Source organism: Vitis vinifera, chromosome 14, assembly GCF_030704535.1.
Source record: "Vitis vinifera cultivar Pinot Noir 40024 chromosome 14, ASM3070453v1".
NCBI lineage: Eukaryota > Viridiplantae > Streptophyta > Magnoliopsida > Vitales > Vitaceae > Vitis > Vitis vinifera.
Window position 1 is genome coordinate 8,329,435 of NC_081818.1, and position 20,792 is coordinate 8,350,226.

Below are 20,792 nucleotides of genomic sequence, written 5' to 3' on the forward strand. Positions count from 1 at the left end.
ATTTTTGTATCTAAGACTGGTTCAACAAGTGTACAAGATTAAGTTGTTGTTTCAATTAGTTTACAATGTTTTGTAGGACTTTCTAAAGAAATCTTGGTTGATTTATGAAATTCGCCCACTACTTCTAGGCACTTAGTTTATGATACATCTTGCGGATTGATGGGATTACTAGATCTAGTTCTAGCCAAAGTATAACATGCAATCAATTTTTGATAATCATCAATCTAAAGATCTGGTATATCTACAAGGGGCGAGTCTCCACACATGGTCTGGGTATTTACGAAGTTACTCTAATTAGCTCTAAAGTATACGCATGGATGCTTTCAAGTCTAGAAAAGAGCTTTTCAAGGTAGAGTAAATATCAGAAAGAAATAATGGATGGATATCATCGTGCATCAAAATGGAATAAGTTCAACTTAAGAAACATGTTGAATGTGAGATAGAATCAGTTGCAATTGTGGGCGATCTGGTGCAGTCCATGGCATTGTTGAAACACAGAGTTTAGGTCCTTTAGCAGTAGTAGCAACAGCAGAATGGTCGTGCTTTCAGTTCACAGATGATGTATCGGGCCTTGTCATCTAAGTTGCATCATATGTTAGCAACTCTCGGCCTAACGAAAAACTCTTATAGCTTGGTTTCTCCAGTAGGGCAATTTAATGGTTGATATGGGCAGAGAAATACTCTGAGATTCGCATGGCTATGACTTCTATGAGCACATATGTGGATAGTATGCCTAAGATGAATGCACGTCCTCATCTGCGAGGACGCTAATGGGAGTAGTAGATCTAGAAAGAGAGGAATTCCCACAAGCTCTAGAAAATGAGAAGCTGATTCTCATAATGATACAACAATAGACAATGAGTTTAGTATGGAACTCACCATAGATATGGGAGTACAAGAGCTGGGATGCAGGAATCCAGAGATGAGTTATGAGAAAATGGATGATTTAGTTATAGTTTTAAATGCCAGAAGTTGGAGAATGAGTAATAACACAGTTAATATGGGCTCTAAAATGAATATGGTCAGTTCTTTCCCGGTGATGCCAACAATCTACAGGGGTCATCTCATGCAAGCACCAACAACTGCAATCATCAACACCTTTGCACTCCTAGACTCTACTTCCGATATGGCCACCTTGGTGCACACTACCCTCCTCCTGTTGTCTTTTTCTTTTCTTTTTGATATTACATGTCTTAAATCAAGTCTTCAAAATCTTTTTCACTGAAATAATCCTCAGTTTTTTTTTATTATTAAAAAAAACTTCATTATTAGACTTGTTAGGCATTAAAATCCTTATTTTCAACATACTATCTGCTACCATTTTCCTTTTGGTGTGCATTTTCATCATTTTCAAATAATTTTCTTGATTTTCTTGCTTTTTTAAATAAGCATGAATAAACTTCATGGCTCCAAACAATGGAATTCATAGAGTCAACTCATGCAAAATTAATTTGGGCCTTGGTGGGAACCCAACATCCTTGATTTCTTCTTTGATTTTGATTCAAATGAGGTGTTTGTTTGATATTTGATTGATATTGATCCTCTTTGTGATACATGAGAATTGTTTTACACTTGTTATTAAGCTAACCTTGTTTCTAAGGAAGTGTTGATGTTTGCTACTCAGGTGCGCTCTCTATCACTCACTTTCCAAAATCCATGAATATGTAGAGTATTTTGAGTTATGCTCTTGTTTGATGTCATGCTTGATGCCTTTACATTTGATTGTTTGATTATCATTGATATAAATGCATATTGCGTGCCATATTTTTGAACTAACTTTGATGTCTTGTGATAGCACTTAAGATACAGCCTAGGTACACACCTTAACTATCCTTTACAATTGTGATTTGATTTCTAATTTGGCATGCTAGTATTAATAGAATCTCGAAATCACCTTAGTCATCTAGGTATCTTCAATTAATTGATTAATTGCCACATTTCCCTCAACTTAGCCAGTAGAGACCACTTTGGGGCTTAAAAGGGTGCTACCTCTTTGAGGTACCTTCCCAATAAGTATAAACTCAGGTTTTTCAAAGACACGCTTTTCCAAAACTATGGAGTCACTTCTTCAGGGTTTTCTTTCTTGTTTTATTTTTCCTTTTAAAATAAAATAAAATAAAAGGCGTCTCCGACTTTTCCAAAAATAATTTTTCACCAACAAAAAGTGAGTCTCGCCGACAAGTGGGGATGCAAGTGAGAAATTTGAGTCAACATGAGTGTTCTTTGTCTATTATCTATCCAACCATCACCCATCATTGTACAACCAACTTTTGCCCAAATTGTATGATAAGAGTCCACAAGTAACTGAACTTCCTTCTTGCCACCCTTTAAAAGATTAACTTGCAATTGATGGTAATTTGGACCCTTATTTCTAGGACCAATTGCAGATATAATATCCAACATTGGCTTGAAGTAGAAGGAATTCACAACATTAGTAGGACTGCATGCATCATAAAAGAATCTTCCAACTGCCATATCTACTCTCCAAACAACTTCTTTCCCAATTAATAGACTCCTCTTTGAAGGTTGAGCTCCTTGAGAATTTCTTGGTGCAAAATACTTATCCACTGTTGATTTTTTTTCTTTTTCCACTACTAGTTGCCATAGGATTTTGCATTTCTTGAACCTCATCTTCACCTTCTACTATATCCCTTTCAAATTGTGACACATTAGAACCATAAGGATTTCTATATTCATATGCTTCTTGGGCTGCTTTCTTGGAATTCACAAACTCCTGCAAAGAATTTTCCATTTGAAATCTAACAACAGGAGGAACTAATTTACATGAACCAATATCTTTTTTCACTCCAACAAGGTGTTGCTTTATTCTATGAATACCCCCACCTTTTGCAACATTTTTACAATACAAATAAAAAAGAGTTTTCCTTCCATTTGTATATCTTTTTTCATAAACATGCTCTGTTAGCCCAAGGGTTCTCCTAATCGGGTTTTGATGATAAAAAACCATGGTTAAGTGACTAATTGGTTTAAATGTTTAAGAATCTCAGGTATAAACGCGAAAATTCATCAAATGACCAAATGGATACAAGATCAAGACGCTTGGAAGACTCGTGATCATAGGAAACTAATGTAAGATGAATGCATGAGTGCACTTAGGATTTTCACATGTTTCATGCATATTTGAAAACTCGGTTTATTCTCTAAAACGTTAATTTCATTAAAACCCGAGTTTTTAACTAATGTACCTTAGGCAAAATGTTTCAAAATTGGCTTAATAATTTACCTAAAGACCTTGCCTAAGTGTTAGAAAAGAAATGAATAAAAAAATAGGTTTTCAGGGCTAAAAAGGCTCAACCGGTCTAGGCTATGGCCAACCGGTTGAGGAACCGGTCAACCGGTTGTGGTCGTCCGGTCGAGGAAGGTCAAAAACCTTTTCTCTCTCCCAATAGCCTTCTCTTCCTGGTCGAAGTGATTCCCTTACCAGTCGAGGTCCGGTTGAGGCAACGGTAACCTGTCATGCATTAAATGCTCCAACGGCTAGTGAACCGGTCGACCCCTAGCTCAACCAGATGAGGTTACCTTTTGCTGTTTTTGACTCCCGAGCTTAGAAATCTATAAATTGAGAGCTCCACTTCATTTATTAATAAGAGAACACTTGCATTCAAAGCCTATCTACCTGTTCTTGATAAAAAAACTCTCATTTCTTTCATAGTGCATTAGATCACCACTTGCATATCCTTTAGTGCACTCTTGTTTGTCATCCTAGCTTTGTCTTGTATTTGAGTCATCCTTAAGCTAGGTTGAGTGATTATATCTTGTAACAATTTGAGTGTTAAAGCCTTCAAGAGGGTTAAATCTTGAAGAGGTTGTATAAGAGCCCATTGGAGCCGGAATCCAAGTGTAAGAAGATTGGAAGCTTGGTTGAAGCTTCAAGTTAGTGGAACCCTCACTCGGTTAGGAGGTTGAGGAGAGTGGATGTAGGCAAGGAAGTTCCGAACCACTATAAACCCAAGTTTGAATTCTCTAAACTCTATCTCTTTACTTTGCTTATATTTTGTTTAAATTTGTTGTGATTGAAAAGATTTAAAAAACCCAATTCACCCCCCCCCCCCCCCCCTTTTAGGTGTTTTTCTTAACTAAGCATAACCTTTGTTTTCTCAATTGGTATCAAAGCTCGACCTCTTTTTTTTTTAAGACTTAATCGTGTAAGAGGAAATGACTATTCCATCAAGCTCATCCCAAGTTGAAATTTTTTCAAAACATAGAACTCCATTCTTTACGGGAACCGACTATCCCTATTGGAAACTAGAATGAATTGGTATTTGCAATCTACTGATTTACATGTATGGGATGTCATTGAAGATGGCCCAAATTTTCCCACTAAACTAGTTGATGGAGTTTTGGTTCCAAAACCTAAGCAAGAATGGAATGAGCTTGATAGAAGAAACTTTCAATTAAATGTTAAAGTCGTTTTTACTTTGCAATGTGTTATGGATAGAAATGAATATAATAGAATATGTCAATGCAAATCGGCTAAAGAAATTTGGAGGTTGCTTGAAATAACTCATGAAGGAACTAATAAAGTGAAAGAGTAAAAAATCAATTAACTTGTTCATAACTATGAATTGTTTTCAATGAAAGAAACCGAGACTATTGTTGAGATGATTACTTGGTTCACCGACATTGTCAACGGTCTTGAAGCTTTGGGAAAAACCTACAAAGAATCCAAGAAGGTGATGAAGATATTGATGTCTCTCCCATCAAAGTGGCATACCAAAGTCACAGCAATTCAAGAAGCAAAAGACTTGACTAAGCTACCTATGGAAGAGCTCATAGGGTCATTAATGAGATATGAGATCAATTTGACAAAGAAGCTACAATAGGGTGAAGACAAAATGAAGAAGAGCATAGCCCTCAAAGCTACAACCAAGGAAGAAGAAGATGTTGAAAAAGAAAAGCCAAGTGATGAAGATGATGATCTAGCCCTTATAACAAGAAAGCTCAACAAATATATGAGAGGTGAAAGGTTTAGAGGAAGGAAATTCACCTCTAGAAGGGATCCTTCTAAAAAGGAATCTTCATCCCATGGTGACAAGGAGAAATGGGAAGAGAAAAGAGATTTGACATGCTTCAAGTGAAAAAAATCGGGACACATCAAATATGATTGTCCTCTCTACAAGAGTGAAGCCAAGAGAAGAATGAAGAAGGCAATGGTGGCCACTTGGAGTGAAAGTGAAGAATCCTCCGAAGAAGAAAATGAGAAGGAAGTGGCAAACATGTGCTTCATGACAATAGATGATCTTGATGAGGTAAACTCTAACTTTAGTGATGAAGATATGCATGATGTTTTTGAAGAATTATATGAGGATTTTGAAAAACTTAGATTGAAAAATAATTCTCTTAAAAAGAAAATTCAAGAACTTGAAAAGGAACTTGAAGAAGTGAAAGAAAAATTTTGAATTGTTGAAATATCTAAAACTCATCTTGAAAAAGAAAATGAGATTTTAAGGAGTGAAAATGAGATTTTAAAAAAGAAAAATGAATTGTTAACCTCCTCTCTTTCAATTTTCTCTTGTAGACAAAAATCTTTTGAAATGATCTTGGCTAGCTAAAAATGTGTTTTTGACAAACAAGGGTTAGGATTCAAATCTTCAAAAAATCAAAAGCATTTTAAAAACTACTTTGTAAAAGAATCTGCAAGTGCAAGTCCTTCTACCACTTGCAATTTTTGTGGAAGAGGATGACACATTAGTAGTACATGTCCCTTAAGAAATGGTTCTCAAAAGAATTCAAATGCTAAAGCTAAAAAGGTTTGGGTTGAGAAATCCAAGGTCACTAACCCTCAAGGACCCAAAAAGATATGGGTACTTAAATCAACTTAAATTTTATTTCGTAGGGATCAAAGAAGGATAAGTGGTTCTTGGATAGTGGATGCTCAAGACACATGACCGGGGATGAATCCAAATTTGCTTTCCTTACAAAGAGAAAGGGAGGATACGTTACCTTTGGAGACAATTCAAAAGGAAGGATCATTGGTCAAGGCAACATTGGTAATGGCACATCCTCTCTTATTGAAAGTGTTTTATTAGTTGATGGTTTAAAACATAATCTTTTGAGCATAAGTCAACTTTGTGACAAAGGTTATAAAGTGATTTTTGAAGCATCTCATTGCATCATCAAAGATATTCAAAATGATAAAACCATCTTCATGGGTCATAGATGTGATAATGTTTATGCAATAAATATTTCAAAATATGATGGCCATGATAGATGCTTTTCAAGCATGCATGATCAAAGTTGGTTGTGGCATAGGAGGTTGGGACATGCTAACATGGACCTCATTTCCCAACTCAACAAAGATAAACTTGTTAGAGGCCTTCCCAAAATAAATTTTCAAAAAACAAAGTTTGTGAAGCTTGTCAAATGGGAAAGCAAATAAAAAACTCTTTTAAAAACAAAAATTTCATTTCAACAACTAGGCCTCTTGAATTGTTGCATATGGATTTATTTGGTTCCTCTAGGACACCAAGCCTTGGAGGAAAATCTTATGCTTTTGTTATTGTGGATGACTTCTCGAGATACACTTGGGTCTTATTTTTAAGTAAAAAAAAATGAAGCATTTTATGAGTTTTCAAAGTTTTGCAACAAGGTTCAAAATGAAAAAGGTTTTACAATCACTTGTATAAGAAGTGATCATGGGAGAGAATTTGAAAATATTGATTTTGAAGACTATTGCAATGAACATGGTATTAACCACAACTTTTCGGCTCCTAGAACTCCTCAACAAAATAGGGTAGGTTAAAGGAAAAATAGAACTCTTCAGAAATGGCTAGAACCATGCTAAATGAAAACAATTTACCAAAATACTTCTGGGCCGAAGCGGTTAACACTTCTTGTTATGTTTTAAATAGAATTTTATTAAGGCCTATTCTTAAGAAAACTCCCTATGAGCTTTGGAAAAACAAGAAACCCAACATTAGCTATTTCAAAATCTTTAGGTGCAAATGCTTTATATTAAACACCAAAGACAATCTTGGAAAATTTGATGCAAAATCGGATGTTGGAATTTTTCTTGGTTACTCAACTTCAAGTAAAGCCTGTAGAGTTTTTAACAAAAGAACCATGGTAGTTGAGGATTCCATCCATGTTATTTTTTATGAATCTAACAATTCTCTCCAAGAAAGAGAGAGCTTTGATGATGATTTAGGCTTGGAGACCTCCATGGAAAAATTACAAATTGAAGATAGAAGGCAACAAGAAGAAGTTGTAGAGGATCCCAAGAAAGAAGAATCACCTTTGGCACAAGTGCAAGGTGAATCAAGTGAAGACCTCCCTAAAGATTGGAAGTTTGTCATTAACCACCCACAAGATCAAATTATAGGTAATCCATCTAGTGGGGTAAGAACTAGATCATCCCTTAGAAATATTTGCAATAATCTTGCTTTTATCTCTCAAATTGAACCTAAAAATATAAAAGATGTTTTAGTTGATGAAAATTGGATGATTGCCATGCAAGAAGAGTTAAACCAATTTGAAAGAAGTGAAGTATGGGAATTAGTGCCAATACCTTAAAAATCAAAGTGTTATTGGAACTAGATGGGTCTTTAGAAACAAAATGGATGAAAATGACATAATTATAAGGAACAAAGCAAGAATGGTAGCCCAAGGTTTTAATCAAGAAGAAGGGATAGATTATGAAGAAACCTTTGCTCCCGTAGCTAGATTGGAAGCCATTAGGATGCTACTTGCCTTTGCATGTTTTAAAGACTTTGTTTTCTATCAAATGGATGTGAAAAGTGTCTTCTTAAATGACTTTATAAATGAAGAGGTATATGTTGAACAACCACCCGGTTTTCAAAGTTTTAACTTTCCTAATCATGTTTTTAGACTTAAAAAGGCACTTTATGGTTTGAAACAAGCACCTAGAGCATGGTATGAAAGATTGAGTAAATTTCTTTTGAAAAAGGATTTTAAAATGGGAAAAATTGATACAACTCTTTTCATAAAAAACAAAGAAAATGACATGCTTTTAGTATAAATATACGTTGATGATATCATTTTTGGAGCTACTAATGTCTCTCTTTGTGAAGAATTCTCTAAATGCATGCATAGTGAGTTCAAAATGAGCATGATGAGAGAACTTAACTTCTTCCTTGGACTTCAAATCAAACAACTAAAGGAAGGAACCTTCATCAATCAAGCAAAGTATATAAGAGATCTCCTCAAAAGGTTCAATATGGAGGAAGCTAAAACAATGAAGACTCCAATGAGTTCATCCATCAAGTTTGACATGGATGAGAAAGGTAAACCCGTCAACTCAACCATGTATAGATGCATGATAGGCTCTTTGCTATATTTGACCACTAGTAGACCCGACATCATGTATAGTCTATGTTTGTGTGCTAGATTTCAATCTTGTCCTAAGGAATCTCATTTAAGTGTTGTAAAATGAATTCTTAGATATTTAAAAGGGACTATGGACATAGGCCTATGGTATCCTAAGGGTGATAACTTTGAATTAATTGGATACTCGGATGCCGACTTTGCCAGTTGTAAAGTTGAGAGGAAAAACATTAGTGTCACTTGTTGATTACTACTCAAAAGGTGCTATTTCATAGCTTGTAATTAACTCTCTCAAACACTTTTGAGTAGTAGTTATCACCTTTTAACCCAATTAACATATTAAGGACCTTTGCAAGCATTTCTAATCAAAGTGTGTAAGTTTTGGTGTTTTTGTTAGTAATTTGATCACCAAAGCAATCCAAGATTGAGGAGAGTTCTCTGGAATCCATGGCAAATCAATGGAAAGTTCGAAACGTGAAGAACCGAAGCTTTAAAGTCCTTTTCCATAAGCAAATCCGGAATGCAAGGAGGGGAAGCAAACAAGAACCAGCCATGAAGCATTCTTGATGATAGTCATTTCAGCCACTTTTGGAGCACTTCCTGGAGTTCAATTTATGCATGCTATATGTTGTTTCGAAGCTCAGGAAGTCAACAATCCAATGCTTCACATAATGCACGATTCGGAGTTGAAACGAAGGAGTTACAGCCATTTCAAGCAGATCACTCCAAGCTGAAGGAAGATTTTTGCACGGCTGCGAAATCAGCCTTTTGCTGCGAAAATCTTGTCCTTTTGCTGCGAAATTTTCGCAGCCATTTTGCACAGTGCACGGGTGTTCTCCTGAAGCTTCCCGATATTTGTGATCGACATTTTGAGATTTTTTTGCTTTAGATATTTGATGTCTGAATCCCCAAACTCTCCTTGTAACCCACCTATCATAGGACTCCTTAGTTTTTAAGCAAGAACAAAGGGTAAATTAAGCCATATTTAATGGTTGTAAGTTTCCTCAGAGACAGACGGACGGACGGATGGAAGAAAGGCTTGTACATAGACGCTTTGTATAATTTTGAAGGAAGTAAAATACAGAGCTTTGCTCTGCCTTACCTACTCAATTTGATTGTATTTTTCATTTACTAGCTAAACAAGCTCTGAGGAAGTTTCCTCAGAGAATGAGTGACTAGGCTTTTAGTTCCTTGGAGCTAAGGTTGCCCGGAAAGGTTCCAAATGCAAGAATTAGTAGCTTTGTGGTTTCAGCCATTAATGAAGAGAAAGTGTGATCCTTTAATGATTTCTATGTTTTTAGTTAACTTAAAACACCTTTAATTCACTTGAGCCAACACTTGGTAAGGCAAGTGATCTCCGTCCATGGAGATGCACTAGTTTACCTCTTGCGAGCTTTTGGGAAGTGACTTGAAGGTAGGATTTTCTAGAATTGCCAACACTTGGTAAGCTTTTGGACTCCAAGGAGACATCCATTAGTTATCTCTTGCGAGCTTGAGAAGGGAAGTCCAAAGTTAATGATCACTTTGAATGGAAAATGCTAGGTGAGAGGCACGAGCCATTGCAAGTTGCATCAGTGAGAGAGAATTAGAGCTAAAATCCATTTAAGGGATACATCTATACAACACCGGTTAGAGAATTGACTATATGTTAATTCTCTAATGCGAGGAAATGAACCAAGTGATCGGAGCTCTGTTTTTACATGAGGAATCTCCCCTGTGAACCTAAACCTCCAAGGAATGTTTTTCTTCATAAGTAATTTCCATTACTTTCTTTTTAGTTAGCTTGAAACAAAACCTTGATCAACCAAAGTTTGTGTTTTATTTCTTAAGCTAACCTTGAAATGAAAAAGCACCAATTTAACTTTGAATTGATATCAGTTGTGAGTTGAAAACCCTTCCTAGAGAACGATCCTAGAGCCACTATGCTATATTAGCTAAAGCTATCCTAATGCATGGTGATATAGGTTATAAATTTTGTTGATTACACCCTCAATCAAAAAGCACCAGATGAACACGAATCAGCTGAGACACCAATTGGGAATGAATCAAATGGCGCCGTTGCCGGGGAAGGTGCCAACTTCATAGTGATATTGTTTCAGTGTACTTGTGGTTTTCATCACAAGTTGGGTGAATTTTCTATCATTTTACTCACTCTTTTAGTGTTTCTTTTACTCGTTTATATTCTAGCATAGCTTTTAATTTAGTTTTAGTTAACCGAACTCTTTTTGGTAGTTTTGTTTTTTTTGTTTTCCTTTGTTTTTGTTTTTTTTTTTTTTTTGTTACAATTGATACTAGTTATGTATGCCAAAGTGGATATGAGATATTGGAGGAAGACTTGTTAAACTTGAAACACCTCATAACAAGGAGTTGGAATTGAGCTTGAACATCATGGAAACTACACCTGAGGATCAACAAAGTCACCATGGTCATCAGGACAATCCCAATGAATTCAGATCAATGAGGGACCGCATGCATCCACCTAGTATGAGTGCACCATCATGTATAGTGCCCCCTACAGAGCAGCTAGTGACCAAACCCCATATTGTGCCACTTCTACCAACTTTCCATGGAATGGAGAGTGAGAATCCCTATGCCCATATCAAGGAATTTGAAGATGTTTGTAATACATTCCGAGAGGGAGGAGCTTCAATCGACCTGATGAAGCTTAAATTATTTCCTTTTACTTTAAAGGATAAGGCCAAGATTTGGCTTAATTCTTTAAGGCCAAGGAGTATCCGTACTTGGACTGATTTACAAGTTGAATTCCTCAAGAAGTTCTTTCCTACTCATAGAACGAATGGCTTGAAAAGGCAAATTTCAAACTTTTCAGCTAAAGAGAATGAGAAATTCTATGAGTGTTGGGAAAGATACATGGAAGCCATTAATGCTTGTCCTCACCATGGCTTTGATACATGGCTATTGGTGAGTTATTTCTATGATGGGATGTCTTCTTCAATGAAGCAGCTCCTCGAAACAATGTGTGGAGGGGATTTCATGAGTAAGAATCCTGAAGAAGCTATGGATTTCTTGAGTTATGTAGCTGAAGTCTCAAGGGGATGGGATGAACCGCACAGAGGAGAAGTGGGAAAGATGAAGTCTCAACCAAATGCTTTTCATGCTAAGGCTGGGATGTACACCTTGAACGAAGATGTTGATATGAAAGCAAAATTTGCAGCTATGACAAGAAGAGTGGAGGAGCTAGAACCGAAAAAGATGCATGAAGTGCAAGCTGTTGCTAAAACACCAGTGCAAGTAAAGCCATGTTCTATTTGTTAATCTTATGAACACTTGGTGGAGGAGTGCCTTACAATTCCAGTTGCTAGAGAAATGTTTGGAGAACAAGCAAATGTCATTGGACAATTCAAGCCCAATAGCAATGTTTCGTATGACAATACTTACAACTCAAGTTGGAGGAATCATCCAAATTTTTCATGGAAGCCAAGAGCACCTCAGTACCAACAGCCGGCTCAACCATCTCAACCATCTCAACAAGCTTCAAGTCTTGAACAAGCAATAGTGAATCTCAGCAAGGTTGTGGGAGATTTCGTTGGAGACCAAAAATCCATCAATTCTCAACTCAGTCAAAGAATTGACAGTGTAGAGAATACTTTGAATAAAATGATGGATGGGATGCAAAATGACTTATCTCAGAAGATAGATAATCTTCAATACTCAATCTCAAGGCTCACTAATTTGAACATAGTGCAAGAGAAGGGCAGATTTCCTTCTCAACCTCACCAAAACCCCAAGGGTATCCATGAAGTGGAAACTCATGAGGGAGAATCTTCACAAGTGAGAGATGTTAAAGCCTTGATCACTCTAAGGAGTGGTAAAAAGGTTGAGTCACCAACACCCAAGCTGTATCTTGAAGAGAAAGTAGAAGAAGAGACAAAGAAGAGGGAGGAAATGAAAGGAAAGAAGAAAGATATCCGTGAAGAAAATGAGGACCATGATTCAACAGTGAATGCAAATCCGGAGAAAGAGCTTATTAAGGATGAATTGATGAAGAAACGCACATCTCCACCTTTTCCTCAAGCTTTGCATGGGAAAAAGGGGATAAAAAATGCATCAGAAATCCTTGAAATATTGAGGCAAGTGAAGGTCAATATTCCATTGCTGGACATGATTAAGCAAGTTCCAACACATGCAAAGTTCCTAAAGGACCTGTGTACTATCAAAAGAGGGTTGAATGTGAATAAGAAAGCCTTCTTGACTGAGCAAGTAAGTGTCATTATACAATGCAAATCTCCTTTGAAGTACAAAGATCCGGGATGTCCTACCATTTCAGTCATGATTGGAGGAAAGGTAGTGGAAAAAGCTTTGTTAGATTTGGGAGCTAGTGTGAATTTGTTACCATACTCTGTTTATAAGCAATTGGGACTTGGTGAATTAAAGCCAACATCAATCACTCTATCTTTAGCTGATAGGTCAGTGAAAATTCCAAGAGGGATAATTGAGGATGTTTTAGTTCAAGTTGATAATTTCTACTATCCAGTAGACTTTGTTGTTCTTGATACTGATCCTCTTGTTAAGGAAGCTAATTATGTTCCTATCATCCTTGGAAGGCCATTTCTTGCTACTTCAAATGCAATCATAAATTGTAGGAATGGACTTATGCAACTCACTTTTGGCAACATGACACTTGAGCTTAATATCTTTCATATGTCTAAGAAGTTAATTCCTCCGGAAGAAGAAGGTCCAGAAGAGGTATGCATTATTGACACTCTAATGGAGGAGCATTGTAATCAGAATATGCAAGACAGGTTGAATGAAAGTCTTGAGGGTCTTGAAGAAAGGGTGACTGAACCCGCTGATGTGTTTGCTACTCTACAAGGTTGGAGGAAGAAAGAAGAGATCCTGCCTTTAATCAATAAAGATGAGGGACAAGATGATGTAAAAGAAGAATTCCCAAAGCTCAATTTGAAACCTCTGCCCATGGAGTTAAAATATACGTACATGGAAGAAAATAACAAATGTCATGTTGTTATATCTTCATCTCTTACCAGTCATCAGGAGATTTCTCTACTTGAAGTTCTTAAGAGGTGTAAGAAAGCAATAGGATGGCAAATATCTGACTTGAAAGGAATCAGTCCTTTGGTTTGTACACATCACATATATATGGAGGAGAAAGCTAAACCAATTCGTCAACCTCAAAGAAGATTGAATCCTCATTTACAAGAAGTAGTGCGAACTGAGGTATTGAAGCTACTCCAAGCGGGTATTATTTATTCCATATCTGACAGCCCTTGGGTGAGTCCTACTCAAGTGGTACCAAAGAAGTCAGGGATTACTGTGGTTCAGAATGAAAAAGGAGAAGAAATTGCTACACGTCTCACTTTAGGTTGGAGGGTGTGTATTGACTATAGGAAATTGAATGCTGTGACAAGGAAATATCATTTTCCACTCCCGTTTATTGATCAGGTGCTGGAGAGAGTCTCTAGCCATCCTTTCTATTGTTTCTTGGACGGGTACTCAGGGTATTTACAAATTGAAATTGATGTTGAAGATCAGGAGAAGACCACTTTCACATGTCCGTTTGGAACATACGCCTACAGAAGAATGCCTTTTGGTTTATGCAATGCACCTGCAACATTCCAAATATGTATGCTTAGTATCTTCAGTGATATGGTGGAGCAAATTATGGAGGTTTTCATGGATGATATCACCATATATGGAGGTACATTTGAAGAATGCTTAGTAAATTTGGAAGCGGTTCTTAAAAGATGCATTGAAAAAGACTTGGTGCTTAACTGGGAGAAATGCCATTTTATGGTACATCAAGGAATTTTCCTTGGCCATATCATCTCCAAGAAAGGCATTGAAGTTGATAAAGCAAAGGTGGAGCTTATTGCCAAATTGCCATCCCCAACCACTGTAAAAGGAGTAAGGCAATTTCTTGGCCATGTAGGGTTCTACAAGAGATTTATACAAGACTTCTCTAAGCTTTCAAGGCCTCTTTGTGAACTTTTAACTAAAGATGCTAAGTTTGTCTGGGATGAAAGATGTTAAAAGAGTTTTGATCAATTGAAGCAATTTTTGACAACCGCTCCAATAGTGAGGGCTCCTAACTGGCAACTACCCTTTGAAGTAATGTGTGATGCCAATGACTTTGCTATAGGAGCTGTACTTGGCCAAAGAGAAGATAGGAAGCCCTATGTGATCTACTATGCAAGCAAAACATTGAACGAAGCTCAAAGAAACTACATAACTACAGAGAAAGAATTGTTAGCTATGGTGTTTGCTTTAGACAAGTTTTGTGCTTATTTGGTAGGGTCTTTCATCATTGTTTTCACTGACCATTCGGCCTTGAAGTATTTATTGACAAAGCAAGATGCAAAAGCAAGGTTGATTAGATGGATTCTTTTGTTACAAGAGTTTGATCTCCAAATCAGAGACAAGAAAGAGGTGGAGAATGTGGTAGCTAACCACCTTTCAAGGTTGGCTATAGCACACAATTCCCATGTACCTATTAATGATGACTTTCCTGAGGAATCACTTATGTTGCTAGAGAAGGCTCCTTGGTATGCTCATATTGCTAACTATTTGGTTACTGGTGAAGTTCCAAGTGAGTGGAAAGCACAAGACAGGAAGCACTTCTTTGCAAAGATTCATGCTTATTATTGGGAAGAGCTCTTCCTTTTCAAGTATTGTGCAGATCAGATCATAAGGAAGTGTGTCCCTGAAGAAGAGCAACAAGGGATCCTCAACCATTGCCATGAGAATGCATGTGGAGGCCACTTTGTCTCTCATAAAATAGCCATGAAGGTCTTGCAATCAGGGTTTACTTGGCCATCGCTTTTCAAAGATTCCCACATCATGTGTAGGATTTGTGATAGATGCCAAAGACTTGGGAAGCTTACAAAAAGAAACCAAATGCCCATGAACCTCATCCTTATAGTTGATCTTTTTGATGTTTGGGGTATTGACTTCATGGGACCTTTCCCAATGTCTTTTGGTAACTCTTATATATTGGTGGGATTGGACTATGTTTCCAAATGGGTGGAGGCAATCCCCTGTAAACATAATGATCACAGGGTGGTTCTCAAATTTCTTAAGGAGAACATCTTCTCAAGATTTGGGGTGCCCAAGGCCATAATCAGTGATGGAGGTACTCATTTTTGCAACAAACCTTTTAAAGCCCTATTAGCCAAGTATGGAGTAAAGCATAAGGTAGCTACACCTTATCATCCTCAAACTTCCGGGCAAGTGGAGCTAGCAAACAGGGAAATCAAGAACATACTAATGAAAGTGGTGATTACAAGCAGAAAAGATTGGTCTATTAAGCTTCATGATTCATTATGGGCATATAGAACAGTTTATAAGACTATTCTTGGCATGTCTCCCTATCGTCTTGTCTATGGCAAAGCGTGCCATCTCCCTGTGGAAGTTGAATATAAGGCTTGGTGGGCAATCAAGAGGTTGAACATGGACTTGATCAGAGCTGGGGCAAAGAGGTGCTTAGACCTTAATGAGATGGAGGAATTAAGAAATGATGCTTACATCAATTCCAAAGTTGCAAAACAGAGGATGAAGATGTGGCATGATCAACTAATCTCCAACAAAGAATTTCAGAAAGGACAAAGAGTCCTACTCTATGACTCAAGGCTTCATATATTTCCTGGGAAACTCAAGTCAAGGTGGATAGGTCCTTTCACCATTCACCAAGTACATCTCAATGGAGTGGTGGAATTACTGAATTCCAATGGCATAGACACCTTTAGAGTCAATGGTCATCGCCTCAATCCATTCATTGAGCCGTTCAAGCCAGAAAAGGAGGAAATCAACCTCCTTGAGCCACAAAAAGCCTAATCAGAGAAGGGTTAGATGGACTTGGTTTCACCAAAGTCCATAATTTTGTTAAATATGTTATTTTTTTTAGTTTTGTAAATTATTTGATTGTAATTTTGGTCTTAAATTATGTTAATTGTAACTAACTTAATCTTTTTCAATGATTAAAATCAAGAGAAATTGCAAAAAGGAAGCTAGGAATCAAAATAAGCTCAAAAGCAAGGAGAAAGCTTTGGCTACGAAAATTTCACAAGCAAAAGAGGGTCGCTGTGAAAATTGCATTCCGCTGCGAAAAAATTTCGCAGCCCTCAGGTGCTGCTGTGAAAATCCCACTTCCCGCTTCGAAAATCGATCTCCGCTGTGAAACCATTTCGCAGCCGCCTTACACCCGCTGCGAAAATTTTCGCAACTGCGAAAGCCCTTCTTGACACACGAGTGCCATTTCGCAGCTGGGTACCACCGTTTCGTAGCTGCGAATTGGCTGTGATTTTTCCCACGCCTGGAGACCCGCCTTTTCGCAGCCAAAGCACCATTTGGAAGGATGCTTCGCAGCTGCGAAACCCCCCTTTGGCACACGAGCGCTAGTTCGCAGAGCCATACGCTCGTTTCGCAGCTGCAAAATGGGTTGCAAAATCGATACCGATTTTTCCCTCACTGCGAAAACGCCTAGCTGCTGCGAAATTCGCGCCTCCTCGTTGCGAAAAAACCCATCTGCTGCGAAAAGGAACAGTGACCCTTTGTGTTCTTTTTAAAAGGTATAAATTCTATTTTTCCTATTTTTATACCGTTACTTGAACTTTAAAAAGGTGCTAAGAGGAGCCAAGCCAGAGCATCCTCTCGTTTGCCTCCTTCACCTGAGCAAGTCGCGCCCATTTTCGGCGGTTTCCACTGACATCGCCATGGCCAGAACACGAGGAGCAAAGTCTTCGTCTCCATCGACTCGCCTGAGAATCCCAAGAGGCGCGCCTGTCCAAGACTCCACCTCTGAGCCGCCGCGCCCTCGCCTCGCTCCACCACCAGTCAAGAGCGCACCTACCAGTCCTCCGGCCAGGCGCTATAATACAAGGAGATCACTTACCATTGCCGGTGTGAGCTCTTCTGGACCCCTAAAGAAGAAAGCAAAGGTCTCAGAGCCGATTGATCTGACCGAGTCCTCTTCGAAGCCTGAATCAGAGCCTACACCATCTCCTCCGCCTGCTAAAAAGTCTCCATTGCTTGCTAAAAAGTCTCCACCCCCTGTCAAGAAGCCTCAGCCATCTCAGGCGCTAGCAAGAGAATCTTAAATTCCCTTGGATATGACTCTTGAGGAAGCCATCAAACGCCCCATGGTGACACAGCCGCCAATTGCAAGAAATCTGGATTGCAGAGCAAGGCCATTTCATTCTAAGCTCTTTTTCGACATAGCCACCTTCAGAATTCAACCGAGCTCAGGGTGTCCTTTCGTCTGCTACAGAGGTATCATGTGGAGCATTTGCTGACTCCTAAGGAATTTTTCTATCCTCGAGTGGCATTGGACTTCTATCAGTCCATGACCACAAACCAGGTCCGCGATCCTATAGCCATCCATTTTACCATAGATGGACGACATGGGATTTTGGGAGCTCGGCATATAGCAGAGGCACTCCATATCCCTTATGAGCCAGCATGTCCAAAGGATTTTCGAGCCTGGACTAGCCCTTCATAGAGTGATATTGTTCATACTCTGTCTAGAGGGGCATCCTCATGCCATTACATCCTGAGGAAGCAGCTTCCCCCCAACATGTTCTTCATTGATGCACTCCTGCGCCATAACATTTTTCCACTTCAGCATTGGGTGCAGAGGAGAGGAGTGTTGCTGGAGGCCTTGTTTAGGATCTCTGAGGGATACTTCTTTGGCCCTCCTCATCTCATCTTGGCTGCTCTTCTATACTTTGAAGAGAAGGTGCATCGAAAGAAGCTACTCCGAGCAGATCCCATCCCACTCCTCTTCCCCAAGCTATTATGCTAGATATTGGAGCACCTGGGATACCCAGCAGAGCCTCAGCATGAGCGTAAACTTTTTTGTCGAGAGATTTTCACTCTCAACAAATGGACTAGTATGACAGCTTATGGTGGTGCAGACCAGGGAGCACCAGCTGGAGCAGAGCAGCCAAAGGAGCCAGTCGAGCCACCTGCTGACACTCATCCACCTGCCCCTGCAGTGGCCCTTAGTGAGCCTCCACCAGAGATTCCATCCTCTGCCCCTCAGGCCACACCACAGCCTCCCCCTGTCATTCCACCTCCATCAGCACCATCTCCTTCAGCTGAGCTAAGAGTAGCTATTCCCATCCTCGAGTATAGAGGCCTTTCCCACACTTACCAGGTATTGGCCACTTCTCAGAGCATCATCACTCAGCAGATCACAACCCTTCACTCTCAGCAGGAGTAGATTCTTGCCACTCAGGCCCAGCACACTGCCATCCTGAGGCAGATCCAGCATCATCTCGGCATTATATCAGCTCCTGAGCATGCCATTCCCAGCTCATCAGAGCCATCACAGGCCCCTCCTTTTGTTGATCAGCCTATGCCTCATCAGGAGCCTCCTACAGGAGAGGCAGCTGAGCCATCATTTCCACAGCATCATCCACCCACCATCTGATCATTTACACATTTCCTTTATATTTCTCCTATGTATTTCGTTTATGTTAATCTTTTATGAAATCCCATCATTTTGATATTATATATTGGGATTACTTGTATTGCTTAATTTCCAACTGTACTGACATGAATTAAAGTAATACAAATCTATCATTTTTTTATCACTCTTAGCATTCCTTTATTCTTATTTCCTTTACTCACATCTTTTATTCTTTTTGAAACATGTGGTTTCTCCAATCAATATTCGAAATTGATATCCCTCAGGAGGTACCACTTCCTCCTTATAATCTCAATCACTCATGTCACATTGAGGACAATGCTCAGCTCGGTTGGGAGGGGGGGGGGGGGGGGAGAGAGAGAGAGAGAGAGAGTTGAGGAAGGAAGTTTTTTTGTTACTTATGCTAAGTTATTTTGGTAATTTAGATGATTTTTGCTTAATTATAAAAAATTTTAAAAGTTTTTACTCTAATCTCCATGGTTTCTAAGGAAAAATTTTCAAATTAAAATGGGAGAAACTAAACTTTTGCTTTTCACTTACTTAGAGTTTGGATTATGCTTACTAAAGTTGTTCAATTGTTGAAGCTTCTATTGAAGTCAAGCTTAGTTCTTCCACTTTAAGCTATTCACACACTGTGCACACTAGGTTTCGAATATAAGATGAAAAACTATTTCCCTCTTGACTTAGAAAAGTTTAGACTTGGTACCTTTGACCTCATTTAATAGTGTTGGGACACCTTATAAAAGGGTAATGAGCCATTGAAAAAGAAAGAAAAAATGTTTGCTTGCCTTGAAACCCAAGTAAGGTCTGAGGGGTATATGGTGAAAATATTTAAAACCTGGTGCCCTAAGCCTTAATTGGTTGGGAGTCACCGACCTCAATGCTCGTTAAAAGGGTGAATAGGTGGAGTTTAACTTACTGTAGGTGCTTGGGTATTAAAATTCATTCTCAAAAGTCCGGGATAAAATCCGAGGAGTTAGTGGTTGAAAGATCCTTAAAGCTTGATGCCCTAAACCTTAATTGGTTGGGAGTCATCGATGGACCCCCGTTATATGGACAAGTTAGAAAAGAATACCTTTAAGCCTTGCACCCCTACAATAAAAAATAAAATAAAAATGGTGAAACAAGAGGGTGCGTTCTTAGCCTATTGAATTTGGTCAGTTTGCTAAGTGTTGAAAAGAGCTAGGTTGGGGGGAGAGATTAGTTTAGCATTCTATATTTGGAAACTATCATCTCACATTTAGACTTTGGTGGAAGAGTAAGGTTTGGTCCTTTGGAAGTGGAAATGATTTTAAAGCTTCAATTTGCATAATGCCTTCTCTTTATCAAAGGTGTTTAGCAAAGTTTTTGATAACTCTTGTTGAAATTTGAGTTTATATTTCTTTAATGTTCCATGTGGGAGTATGATCATCATGCCACTTAAAATTTTTTGGAAGTGATAAGCATGATCTTGTAAAGTTTATTACTTTTTAGTACTTTTTATTTTTCTTTTTCTCTCCTTCATTGCTAAGGGACTAGCAATATGTCGGTTGGGGGGAGTGATTACTACTCAAAAGGTGTTATTTCATAGCTTGTAATTAACTCTTTTAAACACTTTTGAGTAGTAGTTATCACCTTTTAACCCAATTAACATATTAAGGACCTTTGCAAGCATTTCTAATCAAAGTGTGTAAGTTTTGGTGTTTTTGTTAGTAATTTGATCACCAAAGCAATCCGAGATTAAGGAGAGTTCTCTAGAATCCATGGCAAATCAATGGAAAGTTCGAAACATGAAGAATCGAAGCTTTAAAGTCCTTTGCCATAAGCAAATTAGGAATGTAAGGAGGGGAAGCAAACAAGAACCAGCCATGAAGCATTCTTGATGACAGTCATTTCAGCCTCTTTTGGAGCACTTAATGGAGTTCAATTTATGCATGCTATATGTCGTTTCGAAGCTCAGGAAGTCAATAATCCAATGTTTTAAACAATACACGATTTGGAGTTGAAACAAAGGAGTTACAGACATTGCAAGCAAATCACTCCAAGCTAAAGGAAGATTTTTGCACGGCTGCGAAATTAGCCTTTTGCTGCGAAAATCTTGTCCTTT

At 38.4% G+C, this 20,792-nt stretch overlaps 2 protein-coding genes across 2 annotated transcripts; both read left to right on the top strand.

Moving 5' to 3' along the window:
- Positions 1 to 16,991: 16,991 nt before the first annotated feature.
- Positions 16,992 to 17,375, top strand: LOC132255056 (pistil-specific extensin-like protein). Its single transcript, XM_059742685.1, has one exon. The coding sequence runs from the start codon at positions 16,992 to 16,994 to the stop codon at positions 17,373 to 17,375; it is 384 nt and encodes a 127-aa protein (XP_059598668.1).
- A 794-nt stretch (positions 17,376 to 18,169) lies between these two features.
- On the top strand, positions 18,170 to 18,709 carry LOC132255057 (proline-rich receptor-like protein kinase PERK9). Its single transcript, XM_059742686.1, has 2 exons — positions 18,170 to 18,433; positions 18,515 to 18,709. The coding sequence occupies exons 1-2, from the start codon at positions 18,170 to 18,172 to the stop codon at positions 18,707 to 18,709; spliced, it is 459 nt and encodes a 152-aa protein (XP_059598669.1).
- The last annotated feature ends 2,083 nt before the right edge of the window (positions 18,710 to 20,792 follow it).